This window comes from Echiichthys vipera, assembly GCF_963691815.1.
Source record: "Echiichthys vipera genome assembly, chromosome: 19".
Taxonomy (NCBI): domain Eukaryota; kingdom Metazoa; phylum Chordata; class Actinopteri; order Perciformes; family Trachinidae; genus Echiichthys; species Echiichthys vipera.
The window spans coordinates 3,523,274-3,545,980 of NC_139844.1; the positions used below are offsets into that span (position 1 = coordinate 3,523,274).

The 22,707-nt window shown below is 43.4% G+C and overlaps 1 protein-coding gene across 2 annotated transcripts in view; it reads right to left on the reverse strand.

Moving 5' to 3' along the window:
• Nucleotides 1–22,707, reverse strand: part of rev3l (REV3 like, DNA directed polymerase zeta catalytic subunit) — a gene marked incomplete at its 3' end in the record, with an annotated part of 111,079 nt that overhangs the window by 12,830 nt on the left and 75,542 nt on the right. The window contains exons 12-22 of one of the 2 annotated variants that reach the window (XM_083933997.1): nt 22,058–22,200; nt 14,511–18,330; nt 12,946–13,850; nt 12,667–12,752; nt 12,294–12,419; nt 10,835–11,027; nt 10,547–10,658; nt 10,197–10,312; nt 5,604–5,722; nt 1,619–1,737; nt 1,145–1,286 (exon numbers count right to left, since the gene is read on the reverse strand). In XM_083933997.1, the coding sequence (XP_083790123.1) occupies nt 1,145–1,286; nt 1,619–1,737; nt 5,604–5,722; nt 10,197–10,312; nt 10,547–10,658; nt 10,835–11,027; nt 12,294–12,419; nt 12,667–12,752; nt 12,946–13,850; nt 14,511–18,330; nt 22,058–22,200 (5,881 nt within the window). Of the gene's footprint in view, nt 1–1,144; nt 1,287–1,618; nt 1,738–5,603; nt 5,723–10,196; nt 10,313–10,546; nt 10,662–10,834; nt 11,028–12,293; nt 12,420–12,666; nt 12,753–12,945; nt 13,851–14,510; nt 18,331–22,057; nt 22,201–22,707 lie in introns of both variants that reach the window. The other variant, XM_083933996.1, reaches the window with a different exon arrangement.

A 22,707-nucleotide genomic window follows, 5' to 3' on the forward strand; every position in this document is an offset into this window, starting at 1 on the left:
TAGCAGCTCTGTCAGGCTGTACATAGACACAGCTGTGTTTTGGGCTAAAGGCTAAAATCAGCTCACAATAACAATGTAGTAAGTAAGTATAATGTTTACCATGCTAAGCATCGTAGTTTAGCCCGTTAGCGTGCCAACATTAGCTAAGTATCAGTACACACTCCAGCTGAGCTGATGGGGACATCATTAGTTCTGCAGGCATTTGAGCATAAACCAAAGTATTGGACACATTCAAGTGAAATGTTATGAATGATGAGTGACATTTTATCACAATCCATCCAACAGTTGTTGAGTTGTTTCAGTCTGGACAAAATGGGTGAACTGACAGAATAGTGTTAACAGTTTTGAGCAGCCTTATTGTATTAATGAAACACAATAGATATTTGCTTTAACTGACCAACATTACCAGTACATGGACCAGTGTTACCAGTAGAACCCTCTGACAGCTTTAAGGCTACAGAGCAGACAACTGTGGACCAATCAGATTGATTGATTTGTGTGTGTTAGGGGAGTGACGAGATATAGTCCAGCAGCTCCTGAGTGAGGGCTCCTGGATAACCTACTGACTGACAGACCTTTACTAAACCAAAATAGTTTTGATGTCGGTTGCATGGGAAGAAATCAACAGTGTTTAACTGATTCATTGACTTTATTTCTACGCCCAGAGCAGTGAGTGAGGCAGCAGGTGACACACAGACTGATCTGATCAGACAGTTTAGATACGATTCATATGTTTAAAACACGTATACGCCTACGGCAGGAGAAAATGCGGCTGAGGTAGATAATAACATGTAAATGTATGTGTTCTGTGAGATGAGTGAGTGACGGCCGTCACACTGCTTCTGAACACGCTGTGTGGAGCAGACAGTGTCTGTGTGGTGACAGGCGGGGGGAGGGGCGGTATACTTTATAGGCGTGTGTACCGTATGCTACACTGCGGCTAATATGAGCATTATACAAAGACACTTGCAGCACCACCACAGCTCTCTGCTAAAATCAAAATGAAGAAAATATTGACGCTGTTAATGAATTAAAAGCAAAATCTCATCTCTTCTAATGAAACGCAATCTCAAGTATGGTATCCTCTCATGAGCTGAGGGTCTTGTCACACCCCTCGTGTGTGTGTGTGTGTGTGTGTTCGTACCTGTGATCCTCGGGTCAGAACGTGAAAGAACTGAATCCCAAACAATCTGGCCAGCTCGCTGGTTCTGCCGATGATGTCCTGCTGCTGAAGAAGCTGCATGGTGCCGTGCACGCGACTCACGTAGTGGTCCACCATCTTCCACCTAAACGCGCGCGCGCACACACACACACACACACACGCACGCACGCACGCACGCACGCACGCACGCACGCACGCACGCACGCACGCACGCACGCACGCACGCACGCACGCACACACGCACGCACACACGCACACACACACACGCGCGCACACACACGCGCGCGCACACACGCGCACACACACACGCGCGCGCACACACGCGCGCACACACGCGCACACACACGCGCACACACACACACACACACACACGCACACACACACACACGTTTCAATGGATTTTTAATGTACATGTGCTCCCATTTCTGATGAAGTGTGTTTGATGTTGGTACAAACCTGTAGAGGTGGGTGTTGTGGTCAAACCAGTCGGACAGTGTGCGGGGACTGTACAGGGGGAAGCGCTGGTGGAGTACATGGAAGGCCACGTTCTCAAAAGTGTAGTTGTTCAGTGTCGCCTGGAGGAAAAAATAAAAACAATATCTTTGACCATTTCCTCAAGGTAGCTCCTCCACGACTTCAGAGAACATCATGCAAGTCAGACTTTGACTTTGACAATCCAAAGATTCTGAAGAGGTGAACATACTGAAAAGCCATTTGACGAATAAAATAGTGTGCAGTACAGTACTTGTAAAGCGACCTGACCTTTTCTTGTTAAAAAAAGGGAAAAAATTAACACAGATATAAATATAAATATATAGATATAAATATTATTTATTAACAAATAAAGTGTACATTAGCAGCAAAAATAAAGAATTAACACTTTCATGTAAAGTGCAATGCAAACAGATATTTTAAAATGGAATATATAACCCTAACAGGTGTTGCAAACATAGAATTAAAGTGACTTGATCGCTGTGTGATGATATTGATGATGATATTAATAACAAATAAATGACTGAATTGGAATGCTTAATCGGCCTCATTTAAACAATATCCGATACAGATAATTAGTTAATATCAGAGCCGACATCTGTGAATCTCTAATAATATCATCAGAAGATTCAGAGAATCTGGAGAAATCTCTGCACGTAAGAGGCAAGGCTGAAAACCAACACTGTGACCTTAAATCCCTCAGGAGGCACTGCATTAAAACCATAAAAATCATTAGAGCTGATGCAGGCAGTCAGGGGTAAAGCTAATTGTTTAACTGTCTAATGTGGTTCACACATCTCTGTATACAAACAGTTCACACTGGAGACATGAACTTTACCAGAACATGAGCTGGAGACATTAACTTTACCAGAACATGAGCTGGAGACACTAACTTTACCACAACATGAGCTGGAGACATTAACTTTACCACAACATGAGCTGGAGACATTAACTTTACCACAACATGAGCTGGAGACATTAACTTTACCAGAACATGAGCTGGTGACATTAACTTTACCAGAACATGAGCTGGAGACATTAACTTTACTACAACATGAGCTGGAGACATGAACTTTACCACAACATGAGCTGGAGACGTTAACTTTACCAGAACATGAACTGGAGACATGAACTTTACCAGAACATGAGCTGGAGACATTAACTTTACCACAACATGAGCTGGAGACATTAACTTTACCAGAACATGAGCTGGTGACATTAACTTTACCAGAACATGAGCTGGAGACATTAACTTTACTACAACATGAGCTGGAGACATGAACTTTACCACAACATGAGCTGGAGACGTTAACTTTACCAGAACATGAACTGGAGACATGAACTTTACCAGAACATGAGCTGGAGACATTAACTTTACCAGAACATGAACTGGAGACATTAACTTTACCAGAACATGAGCTGGAGACACTAACTTTACCAGAACATGAGCTGGAGACATTAACTTTACCAGAACATGAGCTGGAGACATTAACTTTACCAGAACATGAACTGGAGACATTAACTTTACCACAACATGAGCTGGAGACACTAACTTTACCAGAACATGAGCTGGAGACATTAACTTTCCCAGAACATGAGCTGGAGACATGAACTTTACCAGAACATGAGCTGCAGACATTAACTTTACCAGAACATGAGCTGGAGACATTAACTTTACCAGAAAATGAGCTGGAGACATGAACTTTACCAGAACATGAGCTGGAGACATGAACTTTACCAGAACATGAGCTGGAGACATTAACTTTACCAGAACATGAGCTGGAGACATTAACTTTACCACAACATGAGCTGGAGACAATAACTTTACCAGAACATGAGCTGGAGACATGAACTTTACCAGAACATGAGCTGGAGACATTAACTTTACCAGAACATGAGCTGGAGACAATAACTTTACCAGAACATGAGCTGGAGACACTAACTTTACCAGAACATGAGCTGGAGACATTAACTTTACCAGAACATGAGCTGGAGACACTAACTTTACCAGAACATGAGCTGGAGACATTAACTTTACCAGAACATGAGCTGGAGACATTAACTTTACCAGAACATGAGCTGGAGACATTAACTTTACCAGAACATGAACTGGAGACATTAACTTTACCACAACATGAGCTGGAGACACTAACTTTACCAGAACATGAGCTGGAGACATTAACTTTCCCAGAACATGAGCTGGAGACATGAACTTTACCAGAACATGAGCTGCAGACATTAACTTTACCAGAACATGAGCTGGAGACATTAACTTTCCCAGAACATGAGCTGGAGACATGAACTTTACCAGAACATGAGCTGCAGACATTAACTTTACCAGAACATGAGCTGGAGACATTAACTTTACCAGAACATGAGCTGGAGACACTAACTTTACCAGAACATGAGCTGGAGACATTAACTTTACCAGAACATGAGCTGGAGACATTAACTTTACCAGAACATGAGCTGGAGACATTAACTTTACCAGAACACGAGCTGGAGACACTAACTTTACCAGAACATGAGCTGGAGACATGAACTTTACCAGAACATGAGCTGGAGACATTAACTTTACCACAACATGAGCTGGTGTTCACAAGAATGATCAACAACAACATCAAGAACCTTAAACTAGCCAAAGAATTGTCCAGATAATAACAAACATTTTTTATTTTTTAAACAGCTGCATAATCATTTCATTGTTGTTATAGAATAGAATTACTTTAGTGATCCTAGACTGGGAAATTATTTTGTTACAGCAGTAGTGGGTCAGCACATAAAACACTTTGTACATAACATACATAGAATCCAATATATACATAGTGTACATGGACTTATAACAAGTAAAGTAGCTAGAAAGCTCAGCAGCTTTAACAAATATATATGTTTTCATTTTTACTTTTTAAGTTTAAGAGTTTAAATTAATAAAAATAAAGTAATAATTTTTAGTGCCATATTTTGGCATCTAACATTTTATAACATTACTTTTGATATTTTAGTTTTACCGGTAGTTTTTATCGGTATCGAGATATTTTCAAGTCATAATGATGGTATTGTGACAACACTAGTAACTTGCACATCTGTGAAGGCCCCAATAAGGCTGAAAGGTGCAAACAGGTTTTAGAGAAACAAATGCTGCCATACAAGCAGCGTCCTTTTCAGGGACGTCCCTGCTTATTTCAGCAAGACAATGCCAGGACAAATTCTGTGTTCCAACAGCGTGGCTTCGTAGTAAAAGAGTTCAGGTACTAGACTGGCATGCTGCGGTCCTGACCCGTCTCCCATTTAAAACGTGTGCTGCATTATGAAGCGCAAAATAGGACAACAGAGATCCAGGACTGTTGAGTAACTGAAGTCTGACATCGAGCAAGAATGGGAAAGAATTCCACCTACAAAGCATCGACAGTTAGTGTCAATTCCCAAATGCTTAGTGAGTGTTGTTAAAGGAAAGGTGATGCTACACGGTTGTAAACATGCTGCTGTCCCAGGTGTTTTGGAACGTGTTGCAGGCATCAAAGTCAGAATAAGTTTATATCTGCAAAAATGACATTCCACAATGACCATACCCTGAGGACCCAGAGAAAATGCCCCTTATATGTGTCTGAAATTCTTCCAAATCATCCAAACTTTTATGGCAACTGAAGTAACTGTAGGCATCATAGGATATGAGAAGGATGAGGCAATGTAAAAAAACATCTAAATCATTTTAGTGAAATATGTTATTTAATTACCAATATAAAAAGATCTGCCCTCATGGTTCATAGTTCAATAAAGGACATTTAAAAAACCAAGTGTCATGAATGCCCTCTGCAGCAGGACAACACTGGTGGGAATCCTGCTGAACCACTCCAGGAATGACAGAAAGTAGGTCACAGGCTAAAACTTCAAGTGTTGGCTGACAACAGTGTGTGTGGGAGGGGGGTGGAGGTCATGCCGGGACACCTGCCTCAGTCTTCATCACCCTCCACAGGTTGAGGGTGATGCGTCCGATGATGTTAATCTCCGTCATGGTGTCGGCTCCGTACTCATCCCTGTCTGCAGCGAAGCGGTTGTCTTTGGAGTCACCTGAGGACACACACAGAGCCAGACAACCAATTACAGAGGAGGAGGGAACCACCAGAGGCTCTCCATTCAGCTACCACACACACACGCACGCACGCTTGCACACACACTTCCTTCAGACTGGAATAAGGGACTGACTCACACACCTTCAGTCTGACTTTCAGCAGTCACACTCAAGCTGTCAAATTCAATAAATTCAGCAAAAGTTGGTTCAACCAGCAGCTATGATCTTAACAAGTGCCAGTGTCAATTTATGGAGACAGGCCAGATGTGGAACAGCCTCTTTTAAAGAGAGGAACTCAGCCTTGAAAAAGCCAGACTACATCTTCCAGGTTGTGGACGGGTTTCCGTTTTGTAGATAAATTCACAAACAAAATGAGATTGGCTTGGTCTACAGCAGGGCTCTTCAATTCATGTGGAATTGGGGACAGTTGATGAAAATGATCTAATATGAGGGGCTGGAAAAATCTGAGCATCACATTAATGGATATTGTAAAACAATGCAGTGATATAGGAGTGCATATATTGTCTTTATTTTATCAATATAAATAGTAAAAATGGGCCACAAAGTGCAACAAGCTTGTCCAAACCTGTGAACCAGAGGTTTACACTCAATTATTGGACTAAAGTAAAGTTTGAGGCTCTTCTCCTTTGAGTATTTTATTTACATGCTACTTTATACTTCTACTCCACTACAAATCAGTGGAAATATTCTACTTTTTACTCCACTACATTTATCTGATTACTTCAGTTACTAGTTACTTTACCAGGCTGACAAGTACATGTGAAACATTAGTGTATTCATCAAAAACTGGACTGACAAAAATTAACTTAACATAAATGCAGAGTAACATGATTTCTCTGAGAATGCCTCATCAACTTATCCTCTTTACACTCAGATATGGCTGCAGAGTAAACAAACTAAAACTTTTCTGTCCATTCTCTGGTGAACTGACGGTTTTCTGTGTCAACCTTTCTTTTTCTCAGAGTAGAAAGAGACACTGATGAGGTGATTTAACCACGGATTTAACCAGACTGAAATGTTTGAGAACAACAACAGAGTGAAGCTTAGCGAGCTGTTGCCAAGAAGATTCAGAAACCACAGAAGAAGAGTGGAGCGGGAGCGCGGAGCATTGTGGCCGCGCACCTACAGGGAGCACATGGAGCAAGTCCCCCAGTGCGTTGGTATTTGACGCTGAGACAGTTGCACTGAGATGGATACGAGATAGGACAGCGACCATGAATGACTTTTTCACACAGACTTCTACTCAAAGGGCCAGGAAATATTCCCTTGCGGGCCGGATGAGGCCCGGGGGCCACCAATTAGAGAACCCTGGTCTAGAGACTCAGATGTAGAACCCACTGATGATGATTGTAAGAGAAAGCCAGACTATTAACACCAGGTTAAAATTGCTATAATTTAAATGGATTATGTGTAGATACTGTACATAACTCCCTCCCTGCTTCATCACTTTGATAATAATAATAATTCTGATTTATGTGTTAGATGTGGCCTAGAAGAAGGCACATTATTCCACTGCCGTTGGAACTGCCCAAATCTTAAAGAATTCTATTGAGTTAGCAGACTGCCCTTGGGCATTTATCTATGGCCTATTTCCTAATATAACAATAATAATAGTATAAATATGTATACATAAATAAAAATAAATTGGATGAATATTCAACATATTCCACTTAAAGTGCACCTCTGTAAAGTAAAGAACTAAAGAGAGACTGCAGGAGTGCTGAGAGGAGATGGAGAAAAACAAAACTGACAGTTCACTATGAAATTTTACGTGAACATCTCAAAACATACAATAACGCAATCAAACAGTCAAGAATCTCCCATTTCCATAAACTAATCAACGAACATAAAAACAACCACAAATTCCTATTCTCCACAATTTACCTTTTAACAAACAAAAATTTTAATAGATCCTCCAAAACACCAACTGACGCCCTTTGTGAGGACTTTGCAGACCACTTCAGAAATAAAATCAATGACATCAGATCGAGTCTTTTACCCCAACAGATTTTCAATGTTTACACACCTGGATCATTGATTTTACCCGAGGAAACACTGGAGAGTTTTGCCCTGGTTGATGCGGGGACACTTGGTCGAGTCCTCTCTCATGTTAAGTCCACAACCTGCCTATTAGATCCCATTCCCACATCGTTTTTCAAAACACTTTGTGGATTCTTTGAGGATCAGCTTTTATACATGGTGAATTGCTCTCTTCAGACGGGGGTCTTCCCCGCCTCCTTTAAAACGGCGGTGGTGAAGCCCCTTCTGAAGAAGAGCAATTTAGATCCCAACATCTTTAATAATTATCGGCCTGTATCCAACTTACCGTTTTTAAGTAAAATTTTGGAAAAACTTGTTTTCAATCAAGTAAATGACTTTTTAATTGCAAACAACATTTTTGAGAAGTGTCAGTCTGGTTTCAGGGCGAACCACAGTACAGAGACAGCCCTTTTAAAGATTTTAAACGACATCAGGTGCAACTTGGATAACAATGAACTCACAGCCTTGGTACTACTGGATATAACCGCCGCCTTCGATACAGTAGACCATCACATTTTATTAGATGGACTGAAGAACCTGGTCGGCCTCTCTGGTACTGTTCTTAACTGGTTCATTTCTTACCTCACAGATCGACACTTCTTTGTAAGTATGGATACATGTTCCTCAGAAACCCACAAAATAAAGTGTGGTGTGTCAATTTTAGGTCCAACTCTTTTTAATCTTTACATGCTTCCCCTTGGGGACGTCATCAAGAGGCACGGCATCAGCTTTCATAGTTATGTTGACTATACGCAACTGTATATCGCCGTGTCTCCCGATGACACAGGACCTATTGATGTCCTTTTTAACTGCATTTTAAATATCAAGACCTGGATGGCAGGAAATTTCATACAGCTCAACTAGGACTAAACAGAGATTTTACTCATTGGTCCTGAGGGCCAGAAAGAGAAACTTTTACCAAAGTTACAGAAATTTAAACTATCACAATCTGTAAAAAAACTGGGTGTGATTTTTGACTCTGAGCTCAGTTTTATTCCATACATCAAAAATATAACAAAAATAGGTTTTTACCATCTTAAGAACATAGCCAGAGTCCGCCCGTTTTTCTCTCAGGCCAGCACGGAGGTGCTGATGCATGCTTTTATCTCTTGTCGTATGGACTACTGTAATGCCCTGCTCTCTGGCCATCCGAAAAAGAGCATTTCAAATCTACAATTATTACAAAACTCAGCTGCACGAGTGCTGACAAGGACCAGAGGACGGGAGCACATAACACCAATTTTAAAGTGAGGTTTTTAAAGAGAGGCTTAAGACCCATCTTTTTAACCAGGCTTTAAGATAATTGATTTCTTCTAGGCAGTGCTAATCAGAGCACTTTTTTTTATCCTTTTTTACTGTTTTAACCTCTGTGTTTTAGCCTTCATGCTTTTATTTATTTCTATGGCCTCATGTCTTATGCTCTAATGCTTTTCTTTTCTATTTCATGTTTTAGCATCTATGCTTTTATGCTTTAGTCCCTCGTTTTTTTAGCCTCCATATTTTAACCCTTTACTGTTTTAGGCAACAGTTTTTAATCTCCAGTGTTTCCTCAGGGGGCCTGCCAGTTTGGGAGTTGTCTCTGATCTGGCCGCGGGGGGTGCCGTCCCGTGGACAGTTCCAGCCCGGGCGGCTAGAGGGCTCTGCACCTTGGTGCGGAGGCTCCTGTCTGCTCGGGTTGGGGTGGTCTCTGTGGCGGTGCTCCCTGGGACCTCTCCCGGTGTGGTTGGCCCCCCAAAAGGTAGCTTCCTCTAGACTCCTGTACCTCAGGTCTCGCTGCCCGGCCATGTCTCTGTAGTGACAGCTAGTGTTGGTGTAGGTGTGAGTCTGTGTGTCTGCATGGCTGTGTGTGTTTATGTGAATGTGTGAATGAACGTATATACATTCGTGTATGTCTCTGTGCATGACTGTGGGAGGGTTGGGTTCTTTTAACTTTCTTCTCCTGATTTTATTTGATGTTTCTCTTCTTCTGTACATCTCTGTAAGACACTTTCAATACTTTTCTGTATGAAAAGCGCCATATAAATAAAGGTTGATTTGATTTGATTTAAAGGGTGCACTGGATTTATAACACAAGGCAAGACAAGAGCATCACTGTGAAATAGAATGTGGCCCAATGATCATTTTTTCTCTTTGAGTTGCTTTGTGTTGTGGCAAAAGTTAAGCCAAGTTCACTTTTTTGTAAGGACCACCATGAATTTGTTTTGCAGGACACCTCCGCGTACAATTGAAATAAAAGAGGGTGCTGTGCTTTTTCACCTAGTTCAATGCTCAGGACAGTATATAAAATTATTTTTAGTAAAAAAAAAAACTGTATCCAGGTGTTTTTATTCTTGGCCATACAAAAAAATCAGCTTGGAACTGATTTCTTCCTTACACTTGCACACTAGCAGCTGCGGTGACAGTCAGCCCTACCTGGCACTCGTGACAGCTGCTGACACAGGTCCACTCCGAGCGCTGCAGCACGCTGGAGGAGGTAGCCCCAGGAACGCATCTGCACCTCATACCCGACCAGGATGTCTGGGTCAAACCTGACAGAACACAGCCATTATTTTCACACCAATATACAGCAGTTCATGAGGTTAGCATTTCAGATAACGCTTTAAAATCTGATGGACCATTTTTTTCTCTTTGCCTTTAGTTACGAGCATCTACTTGTATGAATATAAGGAGGAAGTAAATCCTGCTTCAGAGAGTGGTGCCCTGTCACCAGAATCCCCAGCAACAGGAGCCGTAAACAAAGGAGCTGTGCTACACATACACACCTCCTCATGGTGGTGACCAGCTCCTGAAACAGCACCTTCTCATCAGCGGCGTACGTCACCTGCAGCCCAGAGACGCCCGCCCTGACCAGCAGGGGCGCTGTTCCTCTGCGACCTGCTGAGGGGGGTTGAACAGATTCATCAGTCTGACTGTATACAGGCACTGATCATGTGACTGAACAACCCACATATACAATGCTGCCTCCTTAGACTTGAATAATGCTACACATTACGAGATCTTAGTAGGAAGATCCTCCTCTTCATCAGCGCTATGATAAAGTGAGTTTTAACCTTGGTCACAACTTTGGTGGTCCTTGTCCACCACGATGGCACCAGTCAGCTGTTTGCTGTCAACATCTGGCAGGGGGGCATCAGAACTGAGGCAGTAGAATAAGGCACATATGGGGTCGAACTCAGGGTCAGGCTCAAGGTCACGTCGGGTTCTTGCATGGAGCTCCATGCCCATCAGTGTTAGGTACTGGACCTGAAGGGCAAAGACAAAATGAAAAAACTATTTGTAGACTTGGAGGCTGAGAACTCATCTTTAGAAACACATCAGGACCTCTACGCTCCTCCTGTTCTCCTCTGTTTTTTGTTGCAGGAACATTAGCAGAGTAAGGTGACCTTGGATATTTCACCACTTGCTAATGACTGCCTACTATTTCAGTGAGTAATAGAAGCATATTTTACTGATGCATTTATTCCATGCCTCTTCAAATCAGAGCATCCATTAAATGGCAGGAATATTAATTGCAAATCCTAATAGGCTGTCCAAGCTGCATGGAGAATGGGATTCAGTTGTAAAACCCAGCCACTGAGGGCTCACTCACACTTACCATTCATACTGTGCCCAAGCACAATTGATGGCTAAAGTCTGGTTTGTGTGGCAGTAGCCACGGTATGCTTCCCGGCCGTAGCCCAATTGAGAGAGGGGGGCTTCAACACGAGCATACACACATGCAACCGCACGAGCATGCACGCGCAGAAGCATGCACACATGCACGTGCACAAGCATTGACGTTGGTCCTGACAACAATTAATATGCTGTTTCCTGGTTATTGTGCTCTCTACAGGCCAGTTTCAGTATTCAGCCAAAGATCGTTGTAAGAGCGGCGAGGCTCTCCTCTCTAGACCAAAGGTTCCCAGAGTTTTTCGACCATGGCATCGCAACTTCAATACCACACTGACTACAGGCAATAATAGACATTCAGCAAAAAACAGTCTGATTTCTTTTGTCCGGCTCAGGCTCAGTTATTTTAGACTGTATTGAGGTCTCAGATGTACTAGAATTTCTTTTAGCTCTTTTTAAAATGAAATAATTAGGGCATTTGTTCTGAAAATTACTATTTCTGACTGCTGGGCACCTGGAACATTCACTAGCCACAAAGGTTCGTATGACAACCATCAACAGTGACAGTGAGCTTAAAAGGTTATTTTATATTCCATATGTCCTTGTTATATTGGTTGTCATAAATGTAGTTAATGTGTGTCCTTTGTTTTAGGTGCACAATAATAAAAAATAAATAAAAATAATAATAAAATAGAAATGACCTAATCTTGGCTGTCACTAACAACTGTAATAAAAATAATTACTGGAAGATTGAATAAAACTCTAAAGGACTCAGATTCTATATGCAAATTTAATAAAAGGCTATCCAACTCCAACCTTTAATATTGGACTGATACGTGTCTCCCCCCCTAAAAGTGCAAAAACAGTATGTCAGTGTGAGACAGGGCTGGAGCAGCTCACCTCGTGCAGAGCTTTGGCATCCTGCAGGTTTTGCATGCTGATTTTGAAGCCGTAAGAGTTGGCTATGCTGGGCCCTTCAATCTGAGAGTTCTCTTTCTTTGGCACATTCAAAGCAGCAAACTGGTTCTGTGGAAGACAAAGAGTACATGAGAGACATTAACAAGAAAGCCCAGGTACATCAAGTGAACAGCAACACCCATATTCAGCTGAAGGGGAATAGGGACTGACTTTATTCAGGAGGCATAATATCAGGTACATTGGACACTCCATGCACAGCTCTAAGCTGCTATTAACACTGTTTCCCTAACCACAATGGACTGTGCTCCTTGATGTGGTGAGAGGTTTAAAAAATAATCAACACTTGTGGTCATACCTTCATCTGTGTGGTCAGTAATACTCGTCTCAGGGGGTCCGCTTTGCTTCTCCTACTCTGCTGGAGTCTCTGAGAGATAGGATCCTCTGCAGCAAGAAGAAGAACAGGAAAAACAGACGAGTTAAGAATCAATGACTATTAAGAACAGGACTGCATACAGATTTGCCTAAATCAGAAATAATTCAAAGAATTAGTCAGCTATGACATATTCCTGGTATATTTGTCAATTACAGATGACATATACAAATTACAGGTAGAATGATCCTGCTGTTTTCTTACCCTCAGGTATGGGTGTGCTGCACACTGGCTCCAGATCTTCCTTGCTTCTACGCCTCCTCCTTAAAAAGGGGGTGCTGTGAAGGAGGTGGGGACTAGTCCTCCCCTCTTTTCTGTCACTCGCATAGAGGAGCAAAGGACTAAGATCCCCCCCTAGTCTCTCTGGGGTGTTAGAGAGCATATGTGACAATGGTTCTGGAGAGTTTTCACCTTTCCATTTTTCCCTGAGCCGGTCTGGCCCTAACGGGCTGGGCTGAGAGGACTGCTGCCAGGGAGGCAGCTCTGGGGATTCTGGAGAGGTGGTCTGATCGTCATCATCATCACGTTTTTCCCCATCCTCCTTCTCAAAAACCACACCACCTTCATCAGAGACTTGACTCACCTCTGTGGATTTAGATTGAGAACCTCTATTCTTCATGGGAGATATGATTAAGGACAGGTTGCATTTCTTTCTCCTCTGGGTCCTGATACTGGAGAGTCTCTCACACAGCTCAGCCTTCACTGCTTGACAGCTGGAAGCAGCTGGCTGCTCAATTCTTTCAGGGTCCCCCCCCACATCCAGCCCAACCCTCCCCTTCTTCCGCAGCCCTTTTTGTAAACTCTCATACTGTTTCCTGGCCTCCAGCCACAGCTGCACATGCTCTCTACTTGGCGGGTTTTTACAGGGCAGAAGGATGACTTTCTTGTCACTGGCTGAGGACGGCTCAAGCTCAGCCTGCTCTTTAATTGCCTCTGAGGCCTCAGCTTCCTGGGCTTGGGAAGATGAGGAAATAGTGACGGCAGGGTGCGTCATGGCTGAGAAGGCCGTCTTCCAGAAATGGAGACCCTCCAAAGACAAGTCTCCATTGAACTCTGCTAGCTCCTTAGCCAGCCTGGTATGCACTGTTAACTTACGGCCACCAACCTCCCTAGAGAAAACCAGGAATGGGATTAATTAACTTCTTTACATTTCATTAATTACTGCAACTAATTACAACCACAGAAGTCGAGAACAATGCAAAACTGAGTAAATAGTACTGATAATAGATTTCCATTTTGACATTCTAACATTTTTTCATAAGGATCTCCTATATTTAGTTGTGACCAGATATGTACTTTACAGTTCACTTTTTCTTCACATTTCCATACTGTAATTTAAACCATTTCTGTTTACATTCAGTGGATTGTGTTTCTTTGAGATCTAACAAATGTATTAAATGCATGTCCTCACTTATAGTACATTTATTGTAATTCTAATTGACTGGCATGTGCATCCTTGTCCACAAGCAAAATGGGGACCCACTTGTAACGACATGGTTCCATAAGACTACTAGTTGTTAAAAACCCACACGACACCTTCCAGTAGCAACTTACTTACTGCAAAATACAATACAATATCTGTGTGACACTTAAGTCCACCAGTTATATCAGCCGTGCTCATGTATCGGCCAGGCTCCTTTTCTGAAGAGAAGGCTTTTCAGATCCATTTTTATCCTTGCACATTTAGTCCACACACAGTTCTTTCATATGCAAGCTAACTTAAATATAATTATTACATAGGCTGTTGCCATTGGGGCATATAGTCTTACATTGGTTTCCCTGGTGCATCAGAGGGGTCGCTGCAGAAGGGCTCCTGGAAGGTGGCCTCTGACATCTCCAGGTCCAGCAGAGTGCTGAGGATCTCTTCTCTGCTTGGAGGTGACATTAGGGGCTTGAGAATGTGGGCTCCACCCCCTGCTCCCCGCGGCAGCTGGCTTGCCCTCACCTGGGATAGCGAGCTGATGGAGCATGGAGAGCTACTGGGTGTGTTGGATGTTAGTCCATCAATGCACTCCAGAAGATCCCCTGGGGGGGAACCCTCGTGGTCAACAAAGGACGCAGAGCTTAAAGGCAAAGGAAGGGCAGAGTCGAAGACGGAAAAGAGCAGCTCTTTTCTCTCACAGTGAAAGTCCTGAAAGGGGCTGAGTGTATGGGCTTTACCTAAAGAGAAGTCCCATTCTCTACTCTTGATTTTTTCTGAGTCGAGGAATGTGAGGTTATTGGATACAAACATCCCGTTCTCAGGTCTATCAAAGAGGTCAGGGCTGATGGGCCCTGGTTTTTGCCAGTCAGACCCCCTGTGAAGCTCCTCCCCAGAGTCAAATAGCCTCTCAAGTTTCTTCTCAAGTGCCTGAGTGGACAAAGCATCCTGGCTGACATCACTCAGGAACTTAACAGGTAAATTTTTATCAGTCAGGACGAACTGACTGCTACTGTATGGGCTGGAAAACTCTGTCTGATCAATGGCATTTATATCAAAGGTATAGTTTTGTGGGAGCTCAGGTGACAAGCTGTCCTCTATAAAGTTGCAGCTGTCCAGGCCTGGGTCTGACAGGAAGATGGGGCAGTTGTCTGACATGTTTCCCTCCTGCTTCACTGATAGATTTGGCTGATTACCGCTTGCCTTACCTTTCCTAATTCTGGGCTTTTTATCCTTGAGAGTGGTAGATTTTGGAGCCCTGGGTTTCCGTGGAGTGGAGGAAGGAGCTCTTCTAGATTTTGCTGGTTTATATTTGAGATCTAGTGGTGCTGTGGCCTGAGCTATGACAGTGGAGTGGCTGTTTGTACCAACTACTTGGAGAGGAAGAGCCTGCCCCTGCTGCCTCTTCTGGAGAAGCTGTTTGAGGACAGCCAAGCCAGACGGGGTCTCAGAGAGAGTGGGGATCACCCCGTTCTTAGGGCCTGAGTGTGGGGAGGCTGATACTAGTTGGTAGTCTTTACTGTCTTTCAGTAAGGGTCTACCATCCAGAGGAGATGAAGGGGCCATGCACTCCACTTGTGAAGCCTCTGCCTTTACCACAGTGGTCTGGCAACCTTGCTGCTTCCGCTGAACCGGTGCTGAAAAGCTTTGGTTGACCTCCATGATGGAAGTCTCACAGTCCTCAACCTTTGGTTCTATGGACAGAGCTACTGAGTCTGATGTGGACGCTGGCTGGGAACTGCCCTGGCTGTTGCCACTTGTGCTCACTGGCTGCTGAAATGGATGGACATCTTGAGAGGAACTCTCAGAACGAGTAAGCTCATCCTCTGGGAAAAGGAACTGGGAGCTACTTAAGTTGTGGGTTTTCGATTTCTCAACCTTCTTTTTGTGAGACTTTCTAGGTCTTGTGGTGGTTGAAGAACTGTTGAATGTGCCTTCAGCTGTATCCTTAGCTTTCTTCCTCTGCTTTGGAGCAGCACCACTCCTTTGTCTTGATTTCTCTTTTTTGGGTTCCTCTTCCTCCTGAGGCTTAGTTACATACTTGCTTGCTCGTCTTTTAGTGTCTGTGGATTTCTTAGGTTTGGAAGTTTGACACTTCTTTTGAGCTCCTTTGGTTGAAGACGCTGTGTGTGGCTTGTGAAAAGTAGAACTAAGACATGGGTCACTCAGTGGATTCATCAGCTGCTCTGAACTCCTGGTGTCCATAAAAGGGTCACTTGGGGACCAACAACGAGGGGGTGTTGAGTTTGCAGGGCTGGGGGATCTATCAGAGAGGTAGCCCAACTCTACCATGACATCAGTATACTCAATGTCATGGTCATCTGTTAGCTCACAGTAACATGGCCGAGGGGGTGGAAGGGAGGGTAGAATTGGGCCTCTCTGACAGCCTTTAGTCCTTTTGGCCCTTTCACCCCGTTTGACCCGAGGTTTGGAGGAGCTGCTGACTGTTTTCTTAATTGTGCAGGTGACCTTTGCCTTTTTTTTGGGATGTTTTTTGGCCTTTGGCTCAGTAATGGGGAACTTGACAGCAGTAGATTCTGGCACCTTAGGCCAGAAATCCTTAAGAGGGGCTAGTTTATTGTACTGCTCTAGCTTGTCTGGCGTCAGTAACACAAAATGCTCCTCTGCCTTCACTTTGGACATTCTCACCAGCATGTTTTTCTGTCCTTTGAACCTGTTGATAATTATGTACTTGATGATGATAGGGGGTTCCTTCTTACGCCGTTTCTGGTATTTTACTTCCTGCCCACTGGATATATTGGTGTCCTTGACCTGTTCTTTGATGGAGGCTGGATTTTTAGAACGAGTGGCACCTGAGTTTTCTCCATCCTCGCCGTCATAGATCATCTTCCTTTTGGCCCTCAGGGTGTATTTACTAGCAGGCAGTGCTGAAGGTTTAGTACAGGTAAACTTTGCTGATAAATCATGTAATGGGCTCAACCCATCGTCTGCTGAGCCTTTAGTTTCTCCAGGAAAACTGGAAACAGGGCGCTCTAAAAGGGATTCTGTCTGCTCATTTACAGAGCTCTCCTCACTTTCTAGCTCCTCCTTTGTGACTGGGTCTCCCTCTATGATTGGCCCATCTCTAATTGGTTCAGCCTCTTTAATTGACTTATCCTCTAAAACTGGCATCTCTGTGTCTGATTTCACTGGACAAGCCGGTGCGGTAGAACTGAGGCTCGTACTATCCTGGCTGTCAGAGGTAGAGCTTTCAACTATGTTTAATATGTTCCTATGTCCTGTCATTCCCAGCCTTTTTTTATACACTTTTAGCCTAGCTCTGCGAGGCTGGGCCTGTTCAATCTTGCTGCTTGGATCAGCCAGCTTTTTGCTCCCAGGTTTCTTTCTACTGAGGCAGTTGGAGAGGATGACACTGGGAAAGAACTTGTAGTGGGCTTCCTGCTGGGCCACTATAGTCCTCTCAGTCTTATTTTCCTGATAGTCCTCGTATCTGATTTTGAGTTCACCAACATCTCCCTCCTCACTGTCCTGGCCCATTTCTTCCTCCTGAGGATCAAGAAACTCATCCTCCACCATGGCTGATGGGGCTGAGGAGATGTTCCTCAGGATGGGGCTGTCCTTCTGGCTCAGTTCCAGCTCTGTCTTAGCTGAGCAGTTTCTCAGCTCTGAGTAACAGAGAGAAAAGGTCCTGTGGTTCTGAAGAATAGACAGACAGTTTGTTTCTACATTCTTTATGCTGCCGTACTTCTTCCCGTTTTTGGTGACTTTTCCGTTACCAAATGGAAAACTTTCTAGATCCGTCTTATCCAAAGCTATGGGGGTTTTCTTATCATAGGTGTACAGGGGTCGTATGTCGTGTTTGTCTACGCAGATGGGAGATACCTCAGGGTGATTGGGTAACTTGCAGCAGATGGGATGTTTGACTGGTGGGATATAGGGGATTTCTTTATTAAACTTGAACCCTGTTGAACATTCACTACTGCTGTTCTGGCTGCTTTTTGATTGGAAGTGCTTGTCAAGTGGTTGCTCCGTGTCCAACACATGAACTGGTCTGTGCTCAGGCTGCTTGCTCTCAAGAAGGATCCTAGCTGGGGAAGGTGGCTCCAGGTGAACAGTCTCCATGGAGAAGGGATTCCTTTTTCCAAGCATCTTTTCTGTGACTATGAGAGAAGACTGAGTCCTGGAGCCACTGTCTGTTAAGGATGAATCTATGGGTACAACAGAAGAGGCAACTGAATCAGAGTTAGCAGTAATTTTGATATGACTTTGTATTTCTTTTCAAATCAATATTGAAAATGATCTTTGAAAAAAACGTCTAATGTTTTTATTACCAATGAGACTTTCTCCTGGTTAAATAAAAATAAATAAAGAATTATCAATTAAAGAAAAGTTGTATCCATGGAGACTTGTGGAGCATTCTAGACGTGACCAGCTGACGGAGGAGGATTTTGCGGTTTCATGTGGGCGGAGATATTTTTTTTCACACCGGTGGTGTGTACAGGAATTCTTTTTTCTTTAATCGGGGACCAAAAAAAATGCAGTTTTAAAAATACCTGTGTTCGTGTGGACTCGGCCTGACACACCGCTTCCATGTCCGATGCTATGGATTTCGCTACACTGTTTTTTTCTGCATAGGATGGGTTCTGAGACACAACGTGAGGATCAGCTTATTCACTGCTTTTGAGTGAACCAACTCTGTACATTGGAGCTGTGTGCTGCAAAAGCACTGTTTAAAAAGGGCACTTAATCAACAAATTGGACATGGTCTGGTTTTAAAAAGTAGGACATTAATAAAATATACATGGAATCTATACATGTAGATAGCTGTTTTTCAAGGTGCCAATACAAGCCAAATCTGATGGAAATGTGCCCCTGTTGACACCAGCGGCTCTGGCAGTGTTATAAAAACAATCTCAATAAAACAAAAACCTGATGCTGTAATAAACAACTGGAGCAAATATCACATACACATAAATAGACAGGTGCACTCATGTCAGCTGAGCAGTTAAAATAACAATCTCTCTCAAACGCCTTTGCAGCTACTGTAAAGTATATTAGGTGTTAATTGATAACTTTAACTCCAGGAAATCAATAAAAAACCCAGAGTCTTGCACTATATTAAATCCCAGCTCCTTTAAAATAAAATTGGATAATACAGCCAAAACCTAGGGCCCGTTGCAGGAAGGACGCAGAAAAGGACCCAGAAAAGCTGGACTTAAAGTTCAAAACCTGACTCGGATGAGCCTTAAAAACCAGTCTGAGCTAAATCAGTCCCATAAAGGTCAATTCAAGCTCATGCAATCAGACCAAGCCCCCACCTCAGCAACTGTATATCACCGTGTCTCCTGATGACACAGGACCTAATGATGTCCTTTTTAACTGCATTTTAAATATCAAGACCTGGATGGCAGGAAATTTCCTACAGCTCAAGCACGACAAAACAGAGATTTTACTCATTGGTCCTGAAGGCCAGAAAGAGAAACTTTTACCAAAGTTACAGAAATTTAAACTATCACAATCTGTAAAAAAACTGGGTGTGATTTTTGACTCTGAGCTCAGTTTTCTTCCATACATCAAAAATATAACAAAAATAGGTTTTTACCATCTTAAGAACATAGCCAGAGTCCGCCCGTTTCTCTCTCAGGCCAGCACGGATGTGCTGATGCATGCTTTTATCTCTTGTCGTATGGACGACTGTAATGCCCTGCTCTCTGGCCTTCCCAAAAAGAGCATTTTGAATCTACAATTATTACAAAACTCAGCTGCACAAGTGCTGACAAGGACCAGAGGGCGGGAGCACATAACACCAGTTTTAAAGTCACTGCATTGGCTCCCAGTGCGTTTCAGGATTGATTTTAAAGTTGTTCTTCTTCTAGTTTTTAAGTGTCTTAATGGTCTTGGGCCCTCTTACCTAGCTGATTTGCTTTGACCTTATCGACCGCCGCGGACCCTGAGGTCCTCCGGCACCGGCATTTTAACCATACCACAGGTTAGTTCAAAAAAACACCGGGAGGCGGCTTTCAGTTGTTATGGGCCCCGACTGTGGAACAGCCTGCCGGAGAGACTGCTGAGGTTTTTAAAGAGAGGCTTAAGACCCATCTTTTTAACCAGGCTTTAAGTTAATTGATTTCTTCTAGGCAGTGCTAATCAGAGCACTTTTTATCCTTTTTTACTGTTTTAACCTCTGTGTTTTAGCCTTCATGCTTTTATTTATTTTTAAGGCCTCATGTCTTATGCTCTAATGCTTTTCTTTTCTAGTTCATGTTTTTAGCCTCTATGCTTTTATGTTTTAGTCCCTCGTTTTTTTAGCCTCCATATTTTAACCCTTTACTCTTTTAGGCAACAGTTTTTAATCTCCAGTGTTTCCTCAGGGGGCCTGCCAGTTTGGGAGTTGTCTCTGATCTGGCCGCGGGGGGTGCTATTCCGTGGACAGTTCCGGCCCGGGCGGCTAGAGGGCTCTGCACTTTGGTGCGGAGGCTCCTGTCTGCCTGGGTCGGGGTGGTCTCTGTGGCGGTGCTCCCTGTGACCTTGGACTGGGACCTCTCCCGGTGTGGTTGGCCCCCCAAAGGTAGCTTCCTCTAGCCTCCTCTGTACCTCAGGTCTCGCTGCCCGGCCATGTCTCTGTAGTGACAGCTAGTGTTGGTGTAGGTGTGAGTAAGTGTGTCTGTGTGTCAGCTTGGCTGTGTGTGTTTATGTGAATGTGTGAATGAACATTTGTGTATGTCTCTGTGCATGACTGTGGGAGGGTTGGGTTCTTTTAACTTTCTTCTCCTGATTTTATTTGATGTTTCTCTTCTTCTGTACATCTCTGTAAGACACTTTGCGATACTTTTCTGTATGAAAAGCGCCATATAAATAAAGGTTGATTTGATTTGATTTGATTTGACTTCCTGGTTGATCCAATCAGGAAGTGCCAAAAACTGCAGTTCTCTGAGTTTCATAATAGAGCAGTTTCTCATTGACCCCCATGTTAAACAGGCCGTTTTCACAGCATCATTAAACCGTTTAAGACCTGGGACAAAAAAACATTCTTGTCTGTATGTTTAGGTCATATTTCCATGACAACACTGAGGGGGTGAATTTTTTTGGACCAGGCTAGTTTTTATTTTATTGGAGGTTAAAGTTTATGAATAATTAGGGGCGTGGCCTCTTGAGTGACAGCTAGCCTCTGGCCCTCACTTCTCCTCAGAGGTAAACGTCAGCCAGATGGACGTATCTCTCTCCCCCCAACGTCACATACATTTCCCTTTATTGGTCAAACAATACACCATAGAGAAGTGCAGTGTTTTCAAATTCTGATTTTAACATGAGTCGTTTCACGCGGGTTGTGATGCTCAAAAATATTTACAGATGCCTCTTTCGCTATGTAAGTCAATGGAAAAAAAATTTTTTGGGCCAGAGGGCATCATGTGACCAACGACGGAAGTTGTAATTCCACTATGTCAAATTGGCTTCAAAGTATGACACATTTCCTGGGGTCCTGTAGTTTGCCAGCATAAGTTGCCATAGTAACTGAGCTTGAACAATGTTTAACTTGCTTTAAGGAGCTGAATTAACTGAAAATGAGTCAGACAAACCAAAATTAGCCTGGTTTATTTGGTACGCTTACTTTAGGGAACCAGGCCTTGTCATTGTTCAGCTGCTGTCAGATCTGTGTTCTGATATCCTTGATGGTACATCAGCAGGGGATGTACGATAAGCCAAAGATTCTCTATACAGAGGTTAACTATAGGGTGAAGGGACCTATCATTATCTGTGTTCACGTTCACTTCTCTCATTGGAACCAGTACACTCCCGACCTGCTGCAAAACACATGCGACCCAGGAAATGACTGAGTTGATCCGTCTCGCTTCTAATCTATAGTCTCTGGATGAGCGGCAAAGCCAACTGACATTTAAGTGCAGTCTCAGTATGTCTCAGCACGAGAGGACTCACCGCTGCTCTCATCTGCTGCCCCGTCAAGCTGGGGGATGGACAGGTTGGCGAACAGTGAGTTATTACCACTCCACTCCATGTCTTCATCAGAGGACTCCTGCTGTTCATCACTGAAACAGTCCTCTGGCTCCCTCACACTGGGCCTGTGCACACAGGGATGACAGGAACACTGAGTAAACAGGTAGGGCTGGGACATTAAAAATGTCTATAGTTGGATATATTTTTCTATAGTTTTACCACATGATTATTTCATATAAACTATTTATTTACTGAATTACCAGAAAACATTCTGTATCGTGATTCATACAACAGTTAGATGTGACCAAGTAATGAATACCAGTAGAAAGAAGGAAAGAAGCCTGGATATTTCTGTGCAAACCTCTAGATGTGCTCCTACAGTATGATTGTGATAATGAAGGCTGCTAGGTCTGCAAATACCAGAACCATTCGCCGAGGCCCAGGAAGTGTGAGTACAAACGGGCCTGGGCTGTGGGGGAAGAGGGAGGGGGGGGACAAGTACCCTAAAGCACGGGGCACGGTACGCATGGACAGTGTATTCCACAGCAGTTTTTTGAAGTTCGGGTTAAGAAGGCTTCACTTAGGGCGCACTCACACTGTCCTTCCGTACTGCGACCCGAGCTTTAGGGTAC